This window comes from Astyanax mexicanus, chromosome 15 (genome assembly GCF_023375975.1).
Source record: "Astyanax mexicanus isolate ESR-SI-001 chromosome 15, AstMex3_surface, whole genome shotgun sequence".
NCBI classification, from domain to species: Eukaryota; Metazoa; Chordata; class Actinopteri; order Characiformes; family Acestrorhamphidae; genus Astyanax; species Astyanax mexicanus.
In genome coordinates this window covers 4,098,572-4,122,819 of record NC_064422.1, presented here as the reverse complement: position 1 = coordinate 4,122,819, position 24,248 = coordinate 4,098,572, and the positions used below count along the sequence as shown (strand labels likewise).

The 24,248-nt window shown below is 38.3% G+C and overlaps 1 protein-coding gene across 1 annotated transcript in view; it reads right to left on the bottom strand.

Annotated features, from left to right (window-relative positions):
* Nucleotides 1-24,248, bottom strand: part of erbb2 (erb-b2 receptor tyrosine kinase 2) — a 61,498-nt gene that overhangs the window by 13,941 nt on the left and 23,309 nt on the right. Inside the window, exons 2-14 of the mRNA XM_022663021.2 lie at nt 22,603-22,754; nt 21,156-21,324; nt 17,760-17,882; nt 15,561-15,629; nt 15,327-15,442; nt 12,066-12,207; nt 10,311-10,439; nt 8,379-8,505; nt 6,367-6,440; nt 6,198-6,288; nt 3,933-4,135; nt 1,539-1,671; nt 865-955 (exon numbers count right to left, since the gene is read on the bottom strand). Of these exons, the coding sequence (XP_022518742.2) occupies nt 865-955; nt 1,539-1,671; nt 3,933-4,135; nt 6,198-6,288; nt 6,367-6,440; nt 8,379-8,505; nt 10,311-10,439; nt 12,066-12,207; nt 15,327-15,442; nt 15,561-15,629; nt 17,760-17,882; nt 21,156-21,324; nt 22,603-22,754 (1,619 nt within the window). The remainder of the gene's footprint in view (nt 1-864; nt 956-1,538; nt 1,672-3,932; nt 4,136-6,197; nt 6,289-6,366; nt 6,441-8,378; nt 8,506-10,310; nt 10,440-12,065; nt 12,208-15,326; nt 15,443-15,560; nt 15,630-17,759; nt 17,883-21,155; nt 21,325-22,602; nt 22,755-24,248) is intronic.

Genomic DNA, 24,248 nt, shown 5'->3' with positions numbered 1-24,248 from the left:
TAGGATGTGTCTTGATATAATTCAGAATTCATTCTTCCATCAATGAAGGAAAGCCTTCCAGGCCCAAATGCAGCAAAATAGGCCCAAACCATAATAGGGTTCATGTGCTAGAATGCAATGTTAGCTTTTCTTAATCACACATGGACCTGGTTCTATTTTGGTCTCAATCATCCACAAAACATTCTTCTAAGCACCTTCTGGCTTGTCCACGTGATCTTTATCAAACTGTAAACCATCTGAAATGTCCTTTTGGAGAGCAGTGGCTTTCTCCTTGCAACTCTACCACGCACACCATTGTTGTTCATTGTTCTCCTGATACTGGACTCATGTACATTAACATTAGTCAATGTAAAAGAAGATTTGATTGTGATTTGATTGTGGATTGGTGGAGTCCAAACTCTTTAGAGATGGTTTTGTAACCTTTTCAAGACTGATGGACATCAGCAACTCTTTTCTTTTTTTCTAAGAAATCTCTTTTGTTCACAACAAACTGATAAACTTCCAGAAACATGTGCTGTGAAGAGCAGACATTGATAGAGCCTTGTTTTTTGTTTTATAAATCAGGCTCCTGAGTCTTATTTCATTTTCAAATTAACGGCTAACCCTAAAGGTTTACATACTTTTGCTCCTCACAAATATGTAATACTGGACCAATTTCCTTAATACATAAATATAAGAATAATAAAGAATACAATTTTGTCTGATTTGTTTAACTGGGTTCTTGTGTTGTGTCAACTTGTATTAGAATCTGATGATGGTTTAGGTCATATTTCTGTAGAAATATATACTCTCTATAGCATTTGTAAACTTCCAGCACCACTGTTATGTGCTGTATTTTGATTAGAAGCATGTGAAGGGTCTTACAGGGCCAATGCAGGAAGCAGAGCCATTGATTGGTCGGCACTCAGCGTGACAGGGAATGCAGGAAGAGCCATCAATGAACTCCCTCTGCAAGCTGCACACACGGGAAGATGAGACGGATATTATATACAGGTCAAGCTGAAGCTCCAGATGCAACTATCAGGCTGTTAGTGACTGACAATTACTACTAATATAATCTACATCTACTATCTAACTGTCCAGGATAAATACTGCAATCAAATAAATGTATGCATCTATAGAATTACAACAGCAACTTTATTTTATTTTATTCAACTTTTGTATAAAATATTGTAAAAGATATCTACCACAATAATAAAGGGTAGCATATTTAGTGGATGGATATAAGCTACAAACATAAACATAAACATTCTAAAGTTGCTAAATTTAATTTGGGATTGATCAAGTTTCTATCTATCTATCCATCTATTCATTCATCCATCTGTCTCTCTCAATACTCATCTTTAAAGAGAGTGATATTATTGTGTATTATATGAAATTGCACACCCCTAATTCAGTCAGCTCTTTAGATTCTGCAGGACCAGAATCTAATTTTAGATGTAATTTTAGAAGTAGACGCAAGATGTACCAAATAATCAAAAATGATTATATATGTATATGTAAAGAACTTAAAGAAGCTGCACATGCTCAGTGCTCACCCGCTCCAAATGTTGCACTGCTCCACACACTCTGTGCCCCGCTGATAGGACTTGCATGACACACACTGGCTTGGCCCAGGACCCCAACAAGCTCCGTCTTTGCACAGGGGGTCACACTGGTGCCCCTCTGCCTCTGAAATATAAATAATGAGAAAAATCTTATAACATAGGGGTGATAAAATTAACAAAATGCCTAATTCAGTTTGAAAAACATTTTATTGAGGCTTTAAAATCTTAAAATGCAACCTGACAGACCTCCCTGATCATTTGACTACAAATTATTTTTGAATGATACATAAGAATAACTTCTTTCTGGGCACGGTGCCTCAAACACAGAGCCTCAGAAGTAAAAGCAAAGAATTAGATGTGAATCAGTGTTGATCCAGCCAATAGACCTTCTTCACACTTCCTTGTTGGTTAATGCTGAAGCATAAATAGCAGCATAAAATGATTTCTGGTCATGTTTAATCAATGTCTCAAGGCTACTGCCCGTTCCTAAATACACCAATAATTCAATGAAACACTCTCACCAGAGTTTATACTCCATCAGGATTAAACTGTCCAACTCCAGCGGATAAGCTCTGCTTATTACATGTTATTTTATCCATCAAATAATAAACCAGAGTGAAACTAAACCAGAGTGACCCACAGTTCAGCCCAGCCTTTACTCTGGATTATTTTAAAATTAAAAGTAAATAAAAACAGTGATTAAAACACTAAACCCAACAGCAGCATTAATTCATTCTGTATGTATTTAGATTATTATCAGTGAGGACTGTCAGCAGTGTGTGTTGAATAGTTAAGTTCAGTAAGCGTTATTATTGTATTCTGTAGTTCAGAGATGTGCTGATCATAAAGAAACGCTCTGCTGTGTAAAATCTGCTCCTCCGTCTGAATGCAGCAGCTGCTGTAGCTGAGCTCCAGTAATTAGCAGTGCTAAGGAAGGATTACACACGGAGCTCTGTGCAGCAGTAAACAGCGGCAGCGCTGCGGGAGGCGTGCAGGATCACACACGGCTCTAAAGTATTAAACTTTAGCTGTGTTCCAACACACTCTAGCCTTTAGTCTGTGCTGGAGGAACGTCCACACACGTTGTGCTCCTGTTAGCTGTGCGCCTGTTAGCTGTGCTGAAGCTCAGTAAAGAGATTCTCCCTCAGTAAAAAACAGCCAGCGTTCGGTTAAATGGTGCAGAGAGAATACCATAACACTAGAGCTGGGCGATTAATCGATTTTATCGATTAATTCGAATTTACAGTTAAGGACGATGTGTTTTTATGAAAATCGATTTTCTCTGAGTTTTCTCTGAGCCCCGCCTCTCTCTCTCCCTCCCTCCCACAGTGTCTCCCTCTTTGTAAAAAGCTATTCAACAATTTGTCTATAATAGGTTTGAAAATAAAGAAAATAAAGAAAGCTAAAAAAAATGTTATAAAATAAACTGCTCTTATAATAACATTTAACAACACAGCAAAAAACTGATTTATGTAATTTACGTAAAAATAAAGTTATTTTGAGACGTTACTGCCTATTTAAAAAGCAACAGAAGTTGTTCATTTGTTGGAGTTTACTTGTATCATTTCTAACATATTTAGAGTGTTTTTTACTCACTTTTTTCCCTCTCACAATGTTAACCCTTTACAGCTTCAAAAACATCTATTATGCAAATTCGGCAATGACGGCATTTAGCGACTTCTAGCGACTTTTAGGAGATTTTAGTAGGTAAAAAAAAATGGATTTAAATCGAAAATCGGATTAAAAAAAAAAAATTGAAGATTTTTTTTTGGGCCATATCGCCCAGCTCTACATAACACTGCTATTTAGATTTGGATGTGGTGACAGAGCCACTGTGAGAAACTTTTATACCTAATGCACTAAATTAAGCCTGAAGACTGCTTCTAATTTAAAGACTTCATAACTTCTCAAAGAAATATAAGCTACTTAGCTACTTCACTACAAGTCCAAAAGTATGTGGACACTTGAGCATCACACCAATACAAGCCTTACACACTCCAGTCGGGACTTCGTTTTGAAAACAAATATCTAAGGCTTAACCAGCTGCTTCTTCTTGATGCCTCAATAACAGCACTGACAGTTGACTGGGGTAGCTCTAGCTTAGCAGAAATAACTTCTACCAAAGATGTCATTCTATGCAGTGCCATATATAAAGTCACTAAGCTCTTTAGTATGACAGAGCATGGACACCTGTTAGCAATGATTATACATGAAACACCTGAGCTCAGTAAGTAGTACTGTCTCAATAAACAGTAGTGTCCTTCTGTTACATTAGCCATTAAGCTACAGTAAAAAAAATACATAACTGACACCTTTTCAGACTGATTATTTATGTGATGGTGAATAAATAGGATTGTCTCAGGTATATACGCATGCTTCTCGTACCGCAGGCTTGTGGCTCTCTGTTGTTGTTGCTGATGAGGTTGGGCTCCTGGCTGGGGTACAGCAGGCTGGACCAGGGCAGAGAGGAGGTGTAACAAAGCTGAGGGTTGTTGTGGACCAGAACCAAACCGCCACTCACGCTGCGCAGAGATCGCAGTCCCAGAGACTCAATCTGTAGAGACTGAACACCCAGCGAGAATACACCTCTGTAAAAAGAGAGAGAGAGAGAGAGAGAGATAAAGGTTAACACAGATAATTTACCTCATCATAGTTTAGTTTCTGACCTCAGAACCACAGCTGACTAGATACTGTTTGTGTATTTGATTGGTTTGCTTGAATAGAAGTTTCAGATTAATAAATTAACATATTTAGCCGACAGAAACGGACCACTGGTGAACATGGGGGAAAAAAAATTACTTCACAGAGCAGGTACATGTATATAAATATTTTTAAATAATTTTACTCCTAAATTTTCTCCCCAATTTACACGGCCAATTACCCAACCCACTCACTAGGACTCCCCCTATCACTAGTAATGCCCCAACACACCAGGAGGGTGAAGACTAACACATGCTTCCACTTTTCAAGCTGCCGCTGATGCAGTATTGCCGAGCAGCGTCACAGTGCGCCTGGAGGGAAGTGCAGCGGCTCAGCTCCGGTACATTAGCTCACAGACGCCCTGTGCTGCGGACATCACACTTTAGTGATGTGGAGAGAGAGCGCCATCTACCCACTCGGAGGGAGCAGGGCCAATTTTGCTCCCTCTGAGCGCCGGCAGCTTGATGGCAAAGCTGCATGAGCGGGGGTTCGAGCCTGCGACCTCCCGCTCATAGTGGCAGCGCTTTAGACTGCTGGACCACTCAGCGCCCCAGCAGGTACATATCTAATACATATTTGACATGTGACTCTGTCTTAACAATTCATGTGACTTTAAAATCAAAGAGAAGAAAAGAAGTCTGTGAGGAGAGGGGAAAATGCTAATTGGAGCTAATTGGAACGGAACATAGTCTATATTGATATAAATGATATTGTCTCATCTTATATCTCCTATAAAAATATGTCGATAATTCTTACAATCTTAATATATCAGCCATTCCTTTGAAAGAGTAGCAGTGAATAGCTGTGTTTAAGAATCCGACACTGCTGTTGCATTACGTCTGCGTTAGGGGTGGGCGATACGGCCCTAAAATAATATCACGATATTTCATGGTATTTTTGCGATATTGATACTCTTGGCGGTATGACAAAAGACTACATTTGAAAAAATTCAAAAACACACTACTACAACAAAATGAATATGACATTGTATCTCTAACTGAGATATAAAAAAATATATATCAGATTGTAACAGAAATCAATAATCCATAATGCCATAATACTAATAATGCACTCCAAATATCCCCATATATCCAAGATTCTCCATATATCCATATATATAAAATAAATGATACTGGACAGATATAATCTGTCTCTAGTAGATTTATAATGGGAAATTAGAACAGTGTGAATTTTTCTTTTACTAAAAACAGCAAAAAAGTAGTACCCTGATGTGATAATTAGGGGTTGGCGATATTATTGCATATGATACGATATGGCACACCCCTAGTCTGCATGTCAAAATATTGCAATAAAAATATTGCAATTGTGTATTTTCACTATCACCTAGCTCTGTCACATTAATATTGAAATAAAGTATTAACCAAAATTTAAAAAAATACTGTGATATAAATGTGGGCCGTATCCTCCAGCACTACATTAAATCATAATCATACAAGTTAGACATTATGACAGTCTGAACCTGGACTTAAGGAAATTTCCACTAACTGGACCTTACTTAATGCTACTTAAATACCTCTGGACTACAGGATGACCAACACAAACTATACATCAGTAAACAAGCTACAGTCTCTAACAGTGTATCTGCAAGGTGGCGCTATATCTAACACAGAGTAAGAAAGGTCTGTGAGGTAAACACAGTAACACACAGGGCTCTGTCCCTTCAGCTAAACGACGTTGTGTTAAACAGAAGGCAGTCATGCAGGTGCAGCAGGACAATCATTAACTTTAATGACCGGAGAGTCTGATAAGCTGGGCAGAGTCGTACAAACAGACGGACACACAGATACGCAGACAGTACTGACTCAGGAGAGACACGTCGAGGAAGAGCTGAAGAAAAACATGCGTGCTGAAGGAAGGAGGAAGCAGGTGGAGAAATCACTCTGAGTAAAAGGAAAGTAAAGAGAAGGAAAGACTGCAGGACCAGCTTACTTGTACAGCATTCGTCCTCTGATCACCTTCAGGTTTTCAAACACGCCCAAGTCCGTCCAGTTTTGCGGCCATGCATCAATGTACAGGTAGCCTGGGGGCAAATAGAAACTCAATCAGACTTCCACAGTGAACCCACTGTCCCAGAAAGCTAGCGGCACGGCTACGCTACCTGTGATTTCTTCCAGCGTCCGGAACACCTCAAGGTCATCGGGCTGCAGGCTGGACAAGTTGGAAAACGGGTCGCTGGATGAGGAATAGAGCAGGGGAAAAGTTAAACATAAAGATATTACATATACAAATAAATACAGACGTACTGTACCCATTAAAACTGAGTACGCCCCTTACGTTCCTGCAATACTTTCATCTTTTCATGGAATGAAAATGAAACTTGGGTATAAATATAGTAAGTGTACAGCTTGAATAGCAGAAGAGATTTACTGTCCTCTAAAAATAACTCAACACACAGCCATTAATCTCTAAATAGCTGCTACACAAATTAGTAAACCTTAGAGTGAACATGTCCAAATTGTGCACATTTCTGCTGCTATCCCTCTTTGGTGTCATGTGACACATTAATGTGAGAATGTTCCAGTTGTAAAGGCGAAGCAAGGCTGTTAAATTTGGTGTTTTGTCCACTGGTTATTTAATATGGCACTTCGTGGCAAAGAACTTTCTGAGGATGTGAGGAATCGAAACGTTGCACATAGCCTTGATCAGGGGTCGGCAATTCGTTTTGGCCGCGGGCCAGATATTTTCCAAGCCATTGCTCTTATAATGTGAGAGGGAGCCCAAGAATGGGTGGAAGAACGAGAATGGGAGAAAATTAAAGTCACGCCGAGCGCGACAGAGGGGCGTGTAAACTAAAGTTTGCCAGAGAAGCATTTTATTATTTTTATTATTATTTATTTTTTCCATTATCGTTCATTATAGTTTAAACAATCTCACTGGGCCAGATGTTTCACGCTTGTGGGCCATATCTGGCCTGCGGGCCGCCTATTGCCAACCTATGGCCTAGATGGACTATGCTAAGAATACTAAGAACATTTCTAACACCCTAAAACTGAGCTACAGCACAATGTCCAAGGTTATGCAATGTTTTTCCAGGACAGTTTCCACTTGGAACAGGCCTCCCCAGGGTCAACCAAAGGTGTTGTGTCCACGAGTTCAGTGTAATATCCAGAGGTTGGCTTAAAAAAATCGATGCAGGACTGTTGCCAGCATTGTTGCAGAATTTAAAGAAGTTAGAGGTCAGCCTGCAGTGCTCAGACCACACACCAAACACTGCATCAACTCTGTCTGCATGGCTATTATTCAAGAAGGAGCCTCTTCTGAAGCTGAGGCACAAGAAAGACTGTAAACAGTTTGCTAAAGACATGCAGTCCAAGAACTGGAAATGAATTACTGGAACCATGTCCTGTGGTCTATCGAGACCAAGATATAATTGTTTAGCTTAGATGGTGTCCAGCATGTGTAGCAGTTCCCTGATGAGGAATAACAAGACAATTGTCCCTTGCTTAAATCCAAACATGGTGGTGGTAGCATCATGGTCTGGGGCTGTATGAGTGCTTCTGGCACTGGGAAGCTGAATTCCAACATGTGCTGTGACATTCTATGATCCCCCGCCCTTCGGAAACTGGGCCACATGGCAGTTTTCCAACATGATAACGACCCCAAACACACATTCAAGATGACAAATCTTTGCAAAAGAAGCTAAAGGTAAAGGTAATAGATCGGTCTAGTATTTCTCCAGACCTAATTCCGAATTGATCACCTGTGGGGCATCCTCAAGCAGAAGATGGAAGAGCACAAAATCTTAAAAAACTACCAAAGACATGTTTACTGTGAGGTGTAATCACTTGTGTTGCAGTTATTTAGACATTAATGGTCATGTGTTGAGTTATTTTCATAAGACAGTAAATCTATACTGCTATACAAACTATACACTGACTACTATCCACGTTTCATTTCTACAGTGTTGTCCGATGAAAGGATAATGAATATTGAAGAAATGTGAAGGGTCTACTGACTTTTGTTGGATACACTATTTCACAAAGAAACTACAGACCTGGCTGATCGAGTAGATCTAAGGTAAGGTGAGTGGGAGAGTAAGGGGGTGTGTCTTCTTGTTAAATTTAATTTGAATAAGAGGACAGTGAGAGTGAATGCACAGCTGAAACTCACCCTTTAAAAGACTGTGTGAGGAAGGCCAGGCTGCCGTAGATTTTCTTGCAGCCTTTGAATAAGCCAATGTTGGAGGAGTTCACCGCCATCACCCTCTGTAGACTCCCCATGCCTAACCCGTAACACACTGGCCAAAAAAAACACACACAAACACAGAGGAACTGTATGAATATACACATGGTCAACTGGTCAGCTAACTAAGTTAAGTAAAGCTAAGCTGAGTAAACAAAACTGTGATAAAAAAGATTTTCTTTTAAAGTAAAATGAGCGCCGGATGTTAATCTACACAGATTTCTCTCCTGAAAAAGTAAAGCACTTCTATTTATGTACAGTAAGCTTAGATTACCGAATTTCTTTAGCACTATGGCTGGAGCATTAGCATTAGTGGTTAACCGCTAGCAGTAAGCAGGTAGTGCCGCCCAATAGCGCTACACTGAGGAACCCTGAGTGTTCCAGTAACTCAGGGAGATATTAGCTAGTGGTTTGTCCCACGCAGCTTGTTTTAACACACAGGCCATAGTCTGATATACTCCCCTCTGAATTAAAAAATAGTTAAGATGGTTAGCTGCTAAAGCTAATGCTGCTCTAGTAGTGTTACCTGTGGTTAGCAGCAAGCTACAGGCCAATTATACTCACCTCTGAATGACTAAAGAGCTAACATTTAGCGTGGTTAGCAGGTAATGCTAATGCTGCTCCAGCGGTGTTAGCCAGGGTTAGCAGCAGGCTACTAACCCTAGTAATAATTGCTAATACTACTGCAGCCCCGTTGCTGGAGAATTCAACTAAAACTCCTGTATATCGCTGTATTTCAGTGGAGTGGCTTTACTGCTCCTTAATACCTGACTGGTAAAATTTATACATATGGCGCACCAAATTAGAGTGCACTGACTATTTTTGGAAAAAATTAAAGGATTTTAGGAGCACTTTATAGTGCAGAAAATACATCAGTTTATATAGCTTGTTAAATTATCATTAGAGTTAAAGAGTTAGAGTTAAAATGAATTTGTTTATTTGGGAGTGGAAAGGTTAGCTTAAAGGTAACTTAATAGGCAAGGGGAGGTAGCCATGGCGGGCAAAAGGATGATAACGTTAAGTAGACTTTGCCTATTTTTGTGTTTGTGTGACTGAGCTGTTCAATTTAGGTAATATTTACTGAAAATACAGAGTAAACTTTATCCAAACAAATAAGTGCAAATTTTTGCTTCAAATTCATTGAGTAGATTCTATAGTTATAGGAAACAGGATGGTGCAGACATCTTGTTGTCTCCCACCAATGATGTAATAGAAGTGGGTGGAGTTTAACTAAATCTCTGTGGAGTTGGGCAATATATACTTTATGTATAATATATTTGTTTACTCTGTACAATAACTAAAACTGAACACAATTTTAATCAGAGTAAGATAAAATTAAATCTTCAGACTGAAAATGAACTCTCAGATCTTTAACTCAGAAATCTTTAACTTGTGCCTGTTTCTCTGCAGCTCAAATGCAACCAGATGGAGACAAGCTGGCATAAGATCAGTAAATAAAAGCAGTAAAAGCTAAACACACATGGCTAAAATCTTAAACCAGCAACAAATTACCCTCTAAATGTTGGATCTGGAGGCCAAAGAAACTCCTAAATAAATATTTACCAGAAAAGGACTGTGGCAGCTGTTTGGGTTTTACCTCATGCTGCTCTGTCCTGGTAAATGTGGTGGTGAACTGATGATAAGTGAAAGTACATGTTTTTTATTTGCAGTATAAAGAAGTCTGATCAGTGAGTGGCTCAGTGAGTAGACCTGGAGTTCTCAGACAGAAAATTAGATTGTTTCTAAACATATCTAAAGTTGCTAATTTAATGTTTTTTTATATATAGTAAATCTGTGCTATTTGAGTTTTTGCAGGTTGTGCTGCTTGTTGGAAAAGTAACTGGAAAAAACTGCGCCTACCTTTGGGACACTCCCCGTCACACTTTTCACACTTTTGCGTTTCTTGTGCGTCTGGTTCAATGGTGATGACTTCCTGATTAGCTTTGGGGCAAACCAAAGTACATGCCACCTCCATAGCCAGGTAATTATCTACACACACATAGAAAGAAAGAAATGCAAATTCCATAGCTTTATAATTACTCTGACACCTTAAACACTCCTCAGCTATGCTCCTCTAGGCAGCTGCTGAACACTTTCCTTAGTTTATAATGTAACAAAAGAATTAAGAGAAAAACATTGCTAGAATGGCAAAACAAAAGTCACATGGTGTGTACTAGGGCGAACAGCACATGGCCAATGGCTGCTTACACAAAGGATAGATTAACAACAGAAACAAAGAAAAAAAGATAAACATATATATATAAACACAAATTAAAATGCGGGACATTTTAGATTCTTAGATGGATCTGGATTAGGGCTGCACGATATATTGTTTAAGCATAGTCATTGTGATGTGCGCATGCACAATAGTGACATTGCAGAATGTGTGATGATTTAAAAAATATATATATTTTATTTCTATTTTTTGCCATTTTCTCCCCAATTTACATGGCCAAATATCCAACCCACTCACTAGGACTCCCCCTATCACTAGTAATGCCCCAACACGCCAGGAGGGTGAAGACTAGCACATGCCTCCTCCGATACATGTGAGGCCAGCCACCGCTTCTTTTCGAGCTGCTGCTGATGCAGCATTGCCGAGGGGGAAAGCGCAGCGACTCGTTTCCGGTACATCAGCTCACAGATGCCCTGTGTTGTGGACATCACCCTAGGAGTGATGTGGGGAGAGAGCGCCATCTATCCACCTGGATGGAGCAGGGCCAATTTTGCTCCCTCTGAGCGCCGGCAGCTTGATGGCAAAGCTGCATGAGCGGGGGTTCGAACCTGCGACCTCCTGCTCATAGTGGCAGCGATTTAGACAGTGAGGACCACTCGGCGCCCTTGTTGCAATGTTTTAATTCTTGACACAAGAAGTAGCTACACAGTGCTGTCTCTGTGTCTGTGTGAGTGACAGGCTGCTGCTGCTTGAGAAGCAAGAGGGGGAGCACGAGGTGGGGGGCAGGAGAAAACACAAGGTAACCGCATGGCCTCCATCCACATGGCTGGGAACGTACTTGTAAACGCATATGTCCAAAAACTGTGCACCTCAGTCCAGCACAGTTTTGCACAGATATTTCCAGTTAAAGCTGAATTCACGCTTTTAATCCCAAAAAAAGCCATTTAAATGCCTGATTAAAAGGACAATTACTGTTGTTTTGCTGTTCTTCTCGGGTTTTGAGAGCTTGGAGCTGACTCAGCTCTTGATCGGTCCGGAAGCAAGACAGTGTGTGGATGGGGGTTACATAGCATCACTCTCATGTCACACAACCTTGTATCTCCACATCTACAGTATGCAACACACTAAGACAGGCTTAGAAATTTGAATTAATTTAGTTTTTGTTTAATTTTCAAATGGATTTATGTTTCAGTGAGTAATATCAAACCTCAACACCTCATAGTACACCCTTTTTTGCTGCTTAGTGCAAAAGAAGACTATTTTATTTACCCCAATAGTGAATACCTGATGTAAGTCATTAACACCATTAATGTCACTACTGTTAGTAGCTGATTTCAAGTGAAACCTTTAAAAAAATTCTGTTTTCTTTAATATTTGAACATAAAGTAAAAAAATATTATATGAATTCCTGATTCAGGAGACAGAGCAGTGGGACGTACGTGGGCACTGTTTTACGCAGGTGGCTCCAAAGCTGAACTTCTTGTTGGGGTTGGGTTTGGACTGATAGGTCAGGGGGTCGTAGATTATGGGCGGCGGGCAGTTGTCTCTACACGTCCCGCTGTCGTTAAAGTGACGGCATGCCTGCGAGGAACAAATACAGGAGCTTTAGTACACAGTACTTACAGAGATACAGTGTATATCACTACAGCTGACACATTCTGAGCACAACAGATAACATTTTATTTGAAAGCTTCTATTTTTAGGATTTTACAATCCATCCGTAACAAAAACACAACTCATAACCTCATATATCATATAAATGGTTATGAATTATACTGTCAACAACCTCAGGCTTCAGGCTGCCTGTAGTTACCACTGTATTACCTGTCGTGTACTGTATTGTTTGTGTCAGGAGAATAGTTTATTAAGTAACTTCCAAAATTCAGATAGTGATAATTAACATTCTACATATTATTATTATTATTATTATTATTTAATTCCTCATAAGTCTGTGTCTGAGCACGGAACCACTGTTGTGCAGAAATAATGTGGGTTGTGGTTTCACTCAAACCTATACAAATTTAGGCCACACCCCAAATTGTCTATTATAAATTAGGCCAGGGGACATTGTTTGTGTATTGCTGGCTCAATAACAGTTATAAGTGCTTGGTCCCCAAGGATTGTCACTTTAATGTATTCTGCAAAAGGACACTCTAATAGAAGCTATAACAGCTAGTTTCAAATCAGTTTCAAACCCAGGGCATCACCTGGCCTGGGCTACAAATATATTTTAGGCGCTCCAAAAGCTGAATAATTTTGGTAAACAAGGTAAACTACATATTGGATACCAGAAAATCTAAAAAAATATATAAAAATAAATAGAATTATTTAATGAATAATTAAAAAAAAATGTTTTATAATGTTTTAATTTTCTGTTAAAAGCAGTTTTAAATAAAAAAATAAAATCAAAACATTATACAGGATAATTTTAATACCAAGGCAACGCCCTTGTTTTATATCAAAATTAAGCATTAGGGAACTGTCTTGTAATATTTGTAATAAAATATTCTTTGCATTAATAAAAAATGTTTTCCTCAATTGTAAATAAAAATATAAAATAATATAAATATAAAGAAATAAAGAAAAATAAAGAACGAAATAAAAAAAAACATTGTGTATGATATCATATCTAAATGGCTCATAAAAATTAAATATTTTATGCATGAGCTTAATGACTGGAAACAACAGCACAGCCTTATCCATTCATTTGTTTATTTTATTTGGACTATTTGTTTTTATTTGGGCTCTACTACGTAAACCTGTAATCAAAATACTGTCAAATATCTAAATTCTGTTAATATTTGCATCTCTTTTTTAGGCATTTTAATCAGTGATGGTACATTTTATTATAACAGCAACATATTTAAGCTATTAATTTAAACATGTATTAGATAGTAGTTACTCTTTACATATTAGAGTAGTCTAGAATCTCCTGAAAATATCCTCTGGTATGTGTGAGAGTCTTCTATAATAGGTTTGTAATGTTTAGGTGAACGTAACGTCAGGTAACGGCTTATATACTTCATGTGCTATACTAAAATGAAAAGACAAAAGTGGGGGGTTTATTGGGGGGAGGGTAGTTAGAGGGAATGTGGGTTAAAAAAAAAAAGATTTGCAGATGACACTGCTACTGGAACATGAGAAGATGACAGAAAGCATGTTCTGCTTAAAACCTGTTTTACTACATACAATTACATTACATCTCACCCCGCCTTGTGCGCCACTCACCCCTACTGTGTCACAACTTACACAACACCATTAGCCAATCATACAGAGCTGCATGTAGTAAATCCAGTTTAATGGGTATTGTTACACATTGGTCCGAAGTGTAACATCATATACTGAGCCTAGATTTTAAACGTGAGGGTTAATATTAGGGCTTTCAATGTTAGCACATTAATGAATGTGATTCATCTTGAAACTCTGATGCATTCCTTTTTTAAAACACAAATAAATGATGTGACCAAGTTTACAGAGCCTGGTGACTTATTAGCGGTTAAATTTAGTGATGTAAACACAGCGTTGGTATTTACGCTGAAATACGTACTATAATAACCTCTCTCTCCCTCACACAAGCCCTCTGTTAAGCTATTGTCTTTAGTCTCCTTTCCAGAAATACAGGGAAAATATACTATTTCAACTTTTTCAATCATGATCTTAATCACGATTTTGATAATGATATTAATCAGCCACCTCCTTACTTATTAATCATGTTACCTCCTTAGGTAAAACTACTCCTGTCTGAATAGGGCTTTAGTTAAAACAGTTTGGAAGCTGTACTTTATTCTGGTTAGCTCTTACTGTGGGCTTTAGATGAAACTACCTTCACCATGTTTGGAAGCTTTATTCTGGTTAGCTCTTACTGTGGGTTGTAGATGAAACTACCTTCACCATGTTTGAAAGCTGTACTTTATCCTGGTTAGCTTTTACTGTGGGCTTTAGACGAAACTACCTTCACCATGTTTGGAAACACTACTTTATTTTATTTTATTTTATCCAGTAGCTCCACATCCCCTTGCTAGAATCCAGAGAGCCCTGATATTTAGAACGAGGCATTAATAACTTAAAAAGTGCTCAAGAAGCTTATTAAAAAACACTGATTACATCTTATAATGCTAGCTTTAGCTCCGTGCACTGCCATCAATGTACTGATAGCCTACCTTCTGGCGCCAGCTGCTACAGAGTCTATGTCATTATCAGTACAGTAATGGCGGCGCTCAGAGCTAAAGCTAGCATTATAGGATGTAAATAGTGTTTTTTTAATAAGCTTCTTTACTTTTTAAGTTTTTATTAATGCCTCGTTTTAAATGCAGGGCTCTCCGAATTCTAGCAAGGAGGTGTAGAGCTACTTTGAGCTGGATAACGGTGGAAAAAGTGATTTATCGGGGCAAATTATACCCCATGTCTCCCAGTCTGAAGGATGTTTGGACAAACTGTTAAAATGTCTGGATCTCAAAACGCTGTGGAAGAACAGAGGTGTGCTATTCATCAAAGGTAAGAACTTTTGTCATGTTTTACTACAACAAAAATCCATTTTACACCGGAGTTCTCCTTTAAACGACTGAGACCAGAAATCCAAATTTAATTCCATTAAACAAATGTGACTCAGAAATCAGAAATCACAGAAAATATTTTTGATGAATCGATTGACACCACTAGTTACTACACATCAGCAACAGAATTCACAAAAAGTCACACACCAGACAGTCCGAGTCTTTGGGACCAGAACAACCCGCAGCACACTGGACATGGCAGCAGTCGCTGGCGTCGGGACCCTTGCAGCGCGTGCAGCCAGACGCACAGGGGATGCGGGTCACTACACACACACACACACACACATAAAAGATATAAGTACAGTACAGCAGCATGTGTTCACGGACTGTTTACTCCTCTACTTGTTCTGCCTGTTTGGTGAAAATGGCAGCAGAACTCACGTGTTTGGCAATCTTCTGCAGCTCGTCCCCAACATCCTCTGGAGCCACAGGTTGCTGGACAAGACGTACCTGAAGCAGCGAGAAAAACAAAAATCACAACACAGAATCACCCACACAGCACACGCTGCACAGTAAACAGCATTATTTATATACTATTTCTGACTCACAGATCATCAAAACTTCCAGTTACGCCACTACAGCAAGTAAAATGCGTACCACCTTTATTCATTTCAATTCTGATTGGTTGAGCCAAAATGAGCCATTCTAAAACATTTAATTCTAAATATCAAATTGCTTTTAAATACATGGATACCAGAGCAAAGCAATAATAGAACAGATTTATAATTCAGATTCACAATATCCTCATTAATTGTTTGGATTCATTAGTAAAAAGTTTCTAGTACATATCTATATTATTTATGTTGTATATTCTATTGTATTCATTATTTATATTGTATATTGTTTCTCAAGTATATGTTTTTATAACATCTTCCATATCTTTAAACATTGAGGTGTAAAAAAAATCTATGGAAATATTTAGTGTACAAAAACAATATATTTTATATTTTGGATTCTTTAAAGTAGCAGCTCTTGCTTAGATGACAGTTCTGCACCTCTTGATTTTTTTTTCACTCTTGAAGTCAATTTTTCAAGAGTTAATTACTTGAATTTCTTGTCTCTTAATGTGTTTGAGAGCATCAGTTGTCAAGTTGTGAAGAGGTAGAGTTGGTATACAGTAAATAACCATTTTGAGTAATCTATATTATGGCACAAATTACTCAACAATAAATGATGAGATGTGTCTAAACTTTTGATTTAGTGCTACAAACCTCTGTATGATATATAGATCATCTAGTGTTTAATGCCACTTTATTACAGGGTTAACAGTTGCTGTTATAGCTGATACAATGCTGGTTTAATAAACAACAGTATAGTACAGGGTGCATACACCTTTCCCAAGGTCAAATTTAAATAAGCCAACTATTTAATCCCTTAGAAAGAAATACAGTTACAATTTCAAGCACTTTATCCAAAATTGCAGTACTCTTCATCCCTGGAAAACACAACATTCAATTTTAAGTATTTTAAGGATGCCCTTCCGATAAAATCCACTTTTTCTTGTTCTTTGTGAAATACAGTAGGTCTCTCTGAGTAGTATATAGATGTTCCTCAACTTTCATTGTCTTCAGTAGCTAGTAAAAGAAAATATTCAGAAAAACGAGTCGATCAGGAAAAGCACCTGTGTCTACATCAACCTGTACATTTTTTTGGCCTCACCCACCTTGGCTTGCGACCGCCCACAGGCAGCGAGTTAGGAACAGCATGGCAGTTTGTTCCTGTGTTTTTTGTGCAAATATCACATCAGTGTTATATGCTTTGCCCAGTAATTCAGAGCTAAGGAACAAATGATTAGAATTTGTCTATGGAACCACCAGTGAAGTACAATTGAGATATGTAGGTGTATTTTTAGAACAGTTCTGTTTACACTAGTTAAAAGTAAAAATCCTTCAACTGCAAAACCCTGGGGTGGATTTTTACTTTCTGAACCTGGACTACCCACCTCTGTGTGTAAGTAACTAAGTTTATATAGGATCTCCGGTGGATTGCGCGTTTTATAGAGACTCTAAGACTAGGTCAGTGGCTGAACTGCACTTAGCAGGGCATTAAACATGTTGTAAAGTAACATATGACATTGCAACGACTGTTATTAGTGTAAAAATGTCTTTATTTGAAAACCTTTCTAACTGTTGTCTGCCTCCTGGTGTCGCAGTGCTGTTAGCCAATCAGAGGCAATATGTTTGCATGTATGAATATTCCTGAGCAAGAGACCCCCCACTCCTCCACCAGACTACAGCAGCATTATACTGGATCACTGGAGCACAAAAAAAATCATTCATTCATACTAGAGACCACAACTACACTTTTTAAAATAAACAAAAAAATGATGTGATGACAACTTTAAAAGCAACTTGAGCACCAGTGAGAACCCTGTTACTAAACCCTTGACTTATTCTGTCCATTTCTCTTAATTATAAGCATTAAAATCTCCACAATATATGCTCATATGTAAATGTAAGTGATGGTAAGGACAGATCAGCGTGATGATTACCGGTACAGTACCTACACCAAAAGAACCTGCTGTACATTTTATACACCTTGTTAAAATTATTTGGTCTGATCGTCTACTGCTGTACTTACAGTAAGGCACTGCAGACTGAACCCGGATTGACTTGCTGTCCCCAACAATGTCCTTCCAGTTGATGTTCCGGGGGTAGCACAGCTGAGGGTTCCCCCATATATACACCTCACCCAGCAGAATCTCTGAGAGAGAGAGAGAGAGACACGGCAGCCGTTAGCAAATCAGATACAGAGTACCTTATCACCTGATCAAAACTGTTACAATCAAGTAGCGATGTCAATATTGAACACATTAACACATGCATCTAATCTCAAAACTTTTACACGCTCACTTTTTTACGCAAATTAAATACATGACCACGTTGGTGCATGATAGTGCATTACTGCTATTATTTAGTGATTAGTAAACCTTGCTTCTACTGCTGAGGTGCAGTGGTGTGGTGCAGTGCTGCTGGGGTTTTAAATGGTGATTTAAGCTAATTGATTTTCATATTAGCACCTTTCAGTGCACTCCTCCAGAAATGAACATAATGAATTTCCTTGTTGTTGAACTGAATGTATCTAGGTTTGCGGACGTATGCTTAGTCTGCACTTAAATTACAGTTTTTAAGTCATGCATCAACTCTCTGAACAAGTTCTGCTAAACTAAAAGCACAATTCCAGCTTTACACTCAAATTACAGTTCTAAAACACACTTTTTTCAAAACACTACACAATTTTCAGCATTCAGCACAATTTTCATGAAGAAAATCTCTTGTTTTTACAAGAAAAAAAAACTGTTATTCAAAACTCTAAAGTTAATTATCCTACTCTTTACACTGACTCGTCACATGGGCAAACACCCGTCACACAGATTTATAATCAGCAATCAGAGCTTTAGCATGAAAAGGCAACAGGTCAACTATTCTGTTTTGGAGCAATTAATGCCACTGTTCTACAATCCAAATGTCCTGTAAAAGTGTAAAAATAAAGTATCTATCAAGTATTTGGGAAATGTATTCCTACAGAGTATTTACAATATTTTACTATTTGTACTATTTGTTTTTTGCAGACCAAAAAATAGAAAGAGTCCAAAATTTCAATATATAGTAGCGTGAAAAAAGTATTTTCCCCTTACAGATTTCTTTTATTTTTGTATTTTTTGTCATACTGTTTTTTTCCGATTATCTAAAAAACTTTAATATTAAAGATTACCTGAGTAAATATAAAAAGCACTTTTTACATGATCATTTTATTTATTAAAGGAAAACTATCTAAACCAATCTAGCCCTGTGTGAAAAAGTTAGTTTGATAATCTGCAAAATGACGAAAATGAAAAAATGAAAATGTATGACAAAAAAGTCCTATACAATCCCATAATTGATGCATAGTCTCAACACTGTATAAATTATACATACAGTGGCATTAAAAAGTATTTGCCCCCTTACAGATTTATTTTGTTTTTGCATTTTTGTCATACTTACATTTTTCAGATTGTCAAACAAACTTTAACATCAGACCTGGGTTAATAGAAGTGGCTGTCCGACCGAGTTCCAAGATAAAAAAATACTGCTGACCAAAAAGAACAAAGACCCATCTCTCATTTACCAACAAACATCTTGATGATCCCCAGGAATTTGAGTAAATATTTTTTGGACTGACGTGACTAAAGTGGAACTTTTTGGAAGGCGTGTGTCCCGTTACAGAAAAAGAACATCATACTGTACGTGAAACATGGTGGTGGTAGTGTGATGGTCTGGGGCTGCTTTGCTGCTTCAGGGTCTGAACAACTTGCTGTTATAGATAGAACCTGGAATTCTGCTGTTTACCAGAAAATCCTGAAGGAGAATATTCGTCCATCTGTTTGTGACCTCAAGCTCAGTACTTGGGTTCTGCAGCAGGACAATGATCCAAAGCACACAAACAAGTTCACCTCTGAATGTTTTGGAGTGGTCCAGTCTGATTCAGATGTTGTGGATGATCTTAAACAGGTTGTTCATGCTGGAAAATCCTCCAATGTGTCTGAATTAAAACAATTCTATAAAGAAAAGTGGAACAAAACTCCTCCACAAAGATGTGAAGGACTCCTTGCCAGTTCTCAGTAAAGCTTGATTGCAGTTGTTGCCGCCAACAACCAAGTTATTTTAGTTTTAGTTTTAGGACACACTTTTGCACACAGGGCTAGACTGGTTTGAATTGTTTTTTTTCCCTTTAATACATACAATTATAATTTAAAAAGGGCTTTTTATATTTACTCAGATTACATTTGTCTGATTTTAAAGTTTGTTTCACAAAAAAGCAAAAACAAATGAAATATGTAGGGGGCAAATACTTTTTCACACCACTGTAACTTCACTCTATATCTGTATTGTAATCATAATTATTGTGCATGACAATAGTGACTACTCCATGTCTATTTCTGATATTGTCGTGTGTTTTAGAGAGTCTATGAGCTAGAGCACCAGTTTATCTTCACTGATGAGGCTGGATTTACACTCATAAAAAGGGGGGATATTCCCCCACTGCTTGGCCAGGAAAAAAACATTGCCCAGACCAATACAGACGAGAGAATGCAGCACAGATTTTTTTTTTTACTGTAACTGTGTACCGTAAATTGTTCTGTTATTTTGTATGTAGACCACAGTAAATGAACTTTGTGTTGGTTGAGATGTACACTGTGTACATGTATTTTTGTGGTAAATATTGAATATATTTGTTACCATGTGATTGCATTTCTGAATATAAAAACAATACACAACAACACATTTATGTACCATATGTTTTGCACCGTAATGCACACTTAACATCCTTTAATTTTCCCAAAAATTGTCAGTGTACATTATATTCTGGTGTACCTTATGTATAAATTCTACCAGTCAGGTTGTAAGGAGCTGAAGTACAGCGTTATACAGTACTTTCAGTATAGTTCTCCAGCAGTATTAGCATTAGCTGCTAACCGTGTGAAGCGCTAGCTCTTTCCACATTCAGAGGTGAGTATAGCCTGCAGCTAACCCTGGCTTGCACTGCTGGAGCAGTATTAGCATTAGCACTTTTGCCATTCAGAGGTGAGAATATACCCCTGTTTCTTACTAGCTACTAGTGTTTGAACTTTCTGTAGTAAGTGTAAAACTTAACGAAAAAGAAGGACTAAGTAATTATGATGGACGGAGAAGAAGTGTTTTCCATTCATCATGGTGTTTTTACTTTAAATAGCTATTAATATAAGTAAACAATTTTGAAGAAAGATAACATTGTCTTGAATGTATAGTTTCTTTGCAGTAGAATTGAGGGGTTTTGCCCATTATGTGTGGATTTTTTGAAACGTGTGGACAGTTCTGAGAACATGACATGCTTTTAAAAAATGTGTAAACAACCTAGAAAAACTGTAATTAGGTCTGGACAGGAGTGCACCTATAGAGTATTCTACTGCATGGTAGCACCCCTTTTTGTATCTCTCATCAGTGCACCTCTCTTTACCTGTGAGGCTGCTGAACTGGAGCTGCTCGACTTGAGGGTTTTCCAGAGCAGCCAGGGCAAAACTGGAGTTATACAGCTGACTGCCTCGGATGATGCGCAGATTCTTCAGGGGAATCACAGGAACAGAGACGTGGGCAATCAGCACATAGCCCTGAACCTCCACTATACCCTACAGAGAGAGATCATCATCATCATCATCATCATCATCATCATCACCAACATCATCATCATCATCATCATCAATATCAACATAATCATCATCATCATCATCAACATAATCATCATCATCAACATCAACATAATCAACATCCAGCCCCGAACCTCCACTATACCCTACAGAGAGAGATCATCATCAACATAATCATCATCATCATCATCACCAACATCATCATCATCATCAACATCAATATCAACATAATCATCATCATCAATATCAACATAATCATCATTATCAACATCAACATAATCATCATCATCAACATCAACATAATCAACATCCAGCCCCGAACCTCCACTATACCCTACAGAGAGATCATCATCAACATAATCATCATCATCAATATCAACATAATCATCTTCGTCAACATCAACATAATCAACATCCAGCCCTGAACCTCCACTATACCCTACAGAGAGAGATCATCATCATCATTATCATCATCATCACCAACATCATCATCAACATCAACATCAACATCCACTATACCCCACAGAGCTAATCATCACACAGTCATGAGCCACCACTACAGCCTACAAAGATAATCATCACACAGCCCTGAGCCACCACTATACCCCACAGAGATAATCATAACAGCCCTGAACCCCCACTATACCCCACAGAGATAATCATCACACAGCCCTGAACCCCCCCCAAACCCCACAGAGATAATCATAACGCATCCCTGAACCTCCACTATAGCCTACAAAGATCATCACACAGCCCTAAACCCCCACACTATACCCCACAGAGATAATTATAACACAGCCCTGAACCTTAACTATAGCCTAAAAAGATAATCACACAGCCCCTAACCCCCACACTATACCCCACAGAGATAATCATCACACAGCCCTAAACCCCCAATATACCCCACATAGATAATCATCACACAGCCCTAAACCCCCACTATACCCCACAGATATAATCATAACACTGCCCTGAACCCCCACTATACCCCACAGAGATAATCATCACACAGCCCTAAACCCCCACTATACCCCACAGAGATAATCATCACACAGCCCTAAACCCCCACTATACCCCACAGAGATAATCATAACACAGCCCTGAACCTTCACTATAGCCTAAAAAGATAATCGCACATCCCTTAACCCCCACACTATACCCCACAGAGATAATCATCACACAGCCCTGAGCCCCCAAGATACCCTACAGAGATAATCACACAGCCCTGAACCCCCACAAAGAAAATAATCACACACTTACCTCCAGAAAGGAGAGGTCTTGCTTTCCTTGTAGGTGTGTGATTTCCAGATTGCCGTGGACGACCTGGCAGTCGGTATAAAGGAGTCGTAGCATTTCATAGTGATTCTCCAGACTGGAGGGTAAGGCCAGCTTCATATCCGTCCCCAGGCATACTGTATAAAACACACACACACACACACACACACACAGTAATTAGAACATAGGGAAAGCTCCAACCTCTGTGGCATGCGACATCTAATCTGGGACTCAAGACAAAGCCTGGTCTCCTGGACACCAGTTAATCCTGGTCCAACACTAACATGAACATTACTTTGATCCAAAACTGCCATGGTCTCCGTGTTCTGTATTATTGTCACTGCCACAGTTTTGGAAAAACATTATGGGTAAGTTTTAAAATACTCCCAAAAATTATCAAATGAACTGTGTTTCTATTGCTCAGCAGTTACACCACTAAAACAGAACAGATTGGCTCTAGATACACTCCTTTAAAGAGCAATGATCTTTTGATCACTAAGCAAATTGATTGGAATAGAAATGTAAAAATATATAAATGAAAAGGTAATGGGCTCTGCTTGCATTGGAAATTGGGGTGTATGAAAATATCGATACACTTGAATATTGCGATATTACATTTCTTGATACTGTATCGATTTTCAAAAAAGCTGTATCGATTTTTTTATTAAGTGTGTTTTCATTAAACTCCCGGCAGCTAGATGGCAGACAGTAGTTACTTTTGTGTTGTTTATTCACCCGGCCGCGAGGTGGCAGTGCTGTGATCTATCTTGATCCATTCGGCGCCTCCACTAAGTACTTAGTACAGTGCTGCATTAGCACTAGCACCCCGCTGGCGATGGCAGAATCTAAACGCGTTAGGCTGGCTCCTGGGGTGTACGGAGCTGAAGTGTGGGCTCATTTTGGCTTCCACAATGAAGAAGGCACAACAAAGATCGATAAGAGCCATACCATCTGCAAATTGTGCAACGCCAAAATAAAATATTCGGGCAACACGACGAATCTGAGAACGCATTTAGCAAGACACCATACTGATTCTATTGTTTACAAATTATACTTTTTCCACTTAGATTAAATCCATATGGTTGTGTGAGTTTTTTTTTACAGTATCGTGATATATGGCATCGTGAACCCTGTATCATGATACGTATCGTATCGCCAGGTTGGTGCCAATACACAGCCCTAATTGGGAGCTGGCTAAAATCAACATTTCTTCTAAAATACACTCAAGTAAACATCATGGGAAATATTGGCATATTCAAGCAGGACTGGATCATGTCCGTTTATCATACCATAAGTCGATAAATATTGCTACAGGACTTATATTGCATTGTACGCAATAATAGCATTAAAATCCATATAATGATAACAGTATTCTGTTATGAATGTCTAATTTTTGCATTTATTCTGCTGTGAAGCTTTGAAAGCATTTTGTATAATTGCAGTTATATTATATAATTTGCTGTGTATATAAATTGACTTAATATTCTGCACTTCTGTGTTTTGTGGAAGATTTTTTTTAATTAGATTAGTTATATTAGTTTTCTTACATTATTATAGATTTATTTAGTTGCTAATGCCCTGGCTAAAATTAATAAACGAAAAGTCAATTATTTTGGAATACATTTTTAATC